Source organism: Triticum urartu, chromosome 7A (assembly GCF_056163025.1).
Source record: "Triticum urartu cultivar PI428250 chromosome 7A, HENAU_Tu73, whole genome shotgun sequence".
In the NCBI taxonomy this organism is placed as follows: Eukaryota; Viridiplantae; Streptophyta; class Magnoliopsida; order Poales; family Poaceae; genus Triticum; species Triticum urartu.
In genome coordinates, this window is record NC_141879.1 from 317,910,094 (window position 1) to 317,913,584 (window position 3,491).

The window sequence follows — 3,491 nt, forward strand, 5'->3', positions numbered from 1 at the left end:
TAGTAATAGTTCAAAATTTCTAATGAACGAGTGAATTGACAAAAGTTAGCCCTTGCAAATAATAATAATAATGTATAAACAGAGGCCACTAGCTAATTAAGCTAGGTCAAGGTGCATGCACATCCACGTGTCAGCTGTCAAACGATTTGTCTGATGATGTTCCATTATTTAACTTGTAATTACGAGCTGGTCAACTGAATACGACGCGCACCGATGCTCTGCCCTCCTGTAACCATCCTATAAATACATAGCTCCTTCCATCTCCACACCACGACATTCATGTGCATAGCTTGCTCATCCAATAAGCTATCTATATACTCCCAAATACCAAAAGAGGTTACGGCCATGGCGATAGTTGGCTTGTCAAATGCGGGCGACCGCCTGCCTCCCAAGAGAGCGGTCGGCGACGACGATGAAGCTGCCGCAGCCGACTACCGCCTCAAAGGCGTGAGGCACCTCTCCGACGCCGGCATTACCAGGCTTCCAGGCAAGTACGTCCTGCCGGCTTCGGATCGCCCCGGCCGGAGCGTCAGCGCGGGCACGAGGGTGAAGCTCCCCGTCGTGGACCTCGGGCGCCTCCGCGTGCCCTCAGAGCGAGCGGCCGTGTTGAAAACTCTCGAGGCCGCATGCCGGGAGTTCGGCTTCTTCCAGGTGGTGAACCACGGCGTGGACGTTGATGGGGCGGCCGCCAGGATGCTTGACGTGGCGGCGCGGTTCTTCGAGCTTCCCTTCCAGGAGCGCGCGCGGTACATGTCGGCTGATGTCCGCGCGCCCGTTCGGTACGGTACGAGCTTCAACCAGGCCAACGACGCCGTCCTCTGCTGGCGAGACTTCCTCAAGCTCTCCTGCGCGCCGCCGCTGCGCGACGTGGTGCCTTCGTGGCCCGACTCGCCGGCGGACCTCAGGGAGGTGGCGGCTGAGTACGCCTCGGCGAACCGGCGGGTGTTCGTTGAGGTCGTGGAGGCGGCGCTGGAGGCCATGGGTATCGGAGGAGGTGACGGCGTGATGGAGGAGCTGGCCACGGCTGGTTCGCACATGATGACGGTGAACTGCTACCCGGCGTGCCCGCAGCCAGAGCTGACGCTGGGGATGCCGCCGCACTCCGACTACGGCTTCCTGACGCTGGTACTCCAGGACGACGTGGAGGGCCTCCAGGTTATGCACGGCGGCGAATGGCTCACCGTCGACCCCGTCCCTGGTTCCTTCGTCGTCAACATCGGCGACCACTTCGAGGTACATACTACTACATGATACCGTATACACACACCTGCATATCTAGCTTATTTAGCTACTGAAAGCATCAATGCGAGCCAAATTATTACATGCATGCAATCCTGTACGTTACGTAGGAGTAGTACATGGAATTGACCTACAGTAGAGATAATCAAGAAGTCAACCTTTTTCAGCCACCATTGGCATGGTTGAAAGGGCATCCAGGGTCACGATCTAGTCAAACGCAAAACCAAATACTAGTACACTGGCCAAACAATTAAGGGGCAGTCAACGTTCTCGAGAAATCAAACTAAAGTATGTGATCGGAAGGCACTGTTTGGATACAGTATACAATTAGATAGTGATGCAAAATGCCGATGATTGGCTGCGTACTTTTATGAACGCAAGTCAAAACAAGTGAGCCAAGCACCTTGCTAGCTACTAGTAGCTCTCTAGATGCATGATGGATCGGTGTTGTAGCCCTCGGTGTATATATGTATCGATATATACTTTAGCTTATCCTAGCTACCAGTAGGTATTAGTATTGGTGCCTTGATTAATTTCCTGAATGAATACTGGTATCAGTCCAGCTGACAGACACACCTCCACGCGCATGCGCGTCCGCTTCACATGCTACGTACTCACAATTTTGCGGAGCCATCATGTTTCGTTGTCGCTGATAATCTAGACATATACTTACATATATAAATAAAAAATAAATTTATTTTTAAGGCTCAGCCTAATCTTAAGTACCCAACGGCAGCCAGGGGTCTGGATTTTTTAATTAATCTTGCAATCAGCATTGAACAAATGGCTGACAGATGGACTTTTTTGGTGCACAGATATACAGCAACGGCCGGTATAAGAGCGTGCTGCACCGGGTGGGCGTGAACTCGACGCGCCCGCGCATCTCGGTGGCGTCGTTCCACAGCGTGGGGGCGGAGCGGGTGGTCGGGCCGGCGGCGGAGCTCCTCGACCAGGGCCGCGGCGGGGAACCACGGCGGTATATGGACACCGACTTCGCCACCTTCCTGGCTTACCTCGCCTCTGCCGAGGGCAAGCACAAGACCTTCCTCCAGTCAAGGAGGCTCGCCTTCGCTGACGTCCACTTTTGATGCGTCAACATCGATTCCATTGACCTTTGCGTGCATGCTGTATTTCCTTAGGGAATCAAGGGTAAAAGCCAACAACCCCTACCACCCCTGCTAGCTTGGCTTTGACTTGTACAGTCCATGGTGATTTTTCTACGTGTAATCTGAATTATGTGTCATCGAAGATGTACCGGATGCACGCACATGCATGCTCTGCTTATCCACATGTTAGTTTGGACCGAGTCATCTATATTTCCATCCGTTGATCGTAAGCAAATGTTTTTTTTACATCAATCGTAAGCAAATGTTCAAATCAACAAAGGGGAGAGAACTGAGATGAGGACTTCAACACACTAAGGCCTCATTTGGTGCACCGGGCAATAGCCGAGATCCTTGTCAATTTCTTGGCTAGTTCCCATGTTTTTTTTACCCCGGTGACCGTAGAACAATTGCTCTATGGTATATTTTTATTAATTAATAAATATGTACAAGTACAATAAATATGGTACAATCATCCAATACTAGCTCTAGGGATCATGATCATAAAATCAAGTTACAAGTTATGTTCTATCCAATACCAACTCTAGGGATCATGATCATAAAATTTCAGATAATTCACCCACCCCGCAAAATATATTGCTGCAGATTTAAAGATCTTGTCCTTTCTAATGGACCAAACGCTCCAGCAACTCATGATCAAATATCCAGTGCAATGTCCCTTGGTAGGTGAGGAATGGAAAGTTGTATTTCATTAAGTGCAGAGATACCCCACATTCTGTTTGGTATGATGTGGTCCGAGCAAAATAGTGCAAATGGGTAGTTTCAAAAAAGATGGGTTGAGGTTTCCTCGGTATTATTAGAGCAATGAACGCAATTATAGCTTTCTAGATGCATATTCTTGCGTTGGAGCAGGTTTCTGGTCTTAATTCTTTCAGTCGTGAAGTAGAAGCCAGAAGAAGATCTTATGTCTGAGCTTGCAAGAGGTTTTCCAAAGGTCCTTGAATATGTTATGTGTTGTGCTGTCAGCCATTATGAGTTTCTACATATTCATAGAAGAATATGGTTTTATAGTCCCTGGCAAGGTTCATAGATCATTCTCCACTGAGTTAGTTATGTGTGCATGGTGAGCTTGTAAGGTGTTGAACTGTTGGAAAGCTTGTAGGGATAGCGGCATGTGAAAAAGATCTT

The 3,491-nt window shown here is 49.2% G+C and overlaps 1 protein-coding gene across 1 annotated transcript; it reads left to right on the forward strand.

Moving 5' to 3' along the window:
- The first annotated feature begins 259 nt into the window (after positions 1 to 259).
- Positions 260 to 2,549, forward strand: LOC125521003 (putative 2-oxoglutarate-dependent dioxygenase SLC1). Its single transcript, XM_048686042.2, has 2 exons — positions 260 to 1,233; positions 2,055 to 2,549. Exons 1-2 carry the CDS (start codon positions 280 to 282, stop codon positions 2,325 to 2,327), a joined length of 1,227 nt encoding a protein of 408 aa, XP_048541999.1. The 5' UTR covers positions 260 to 279; the 3' UTR covers positions 2,328 to 2,549.
- The last annotated feature ends 942 nt before the right edge of the window (positions 2,550 to 3,491 follow it).

Coding starts and splice junctions, on each gene's coding strand:
- LOC125521003 (XM_048686042.2), top strand. CDS start 280: ATGTGCATAGCTTGCTCATCCAATAAGCTATCTATATACTCCCAAATA. Junction 1,234..2,054: donor ACATCGGCGACCACTTCGAG/GTACATACTACT, acceptor TTTGGTGCACAG/ATATACAGCAACGGCCGGTA.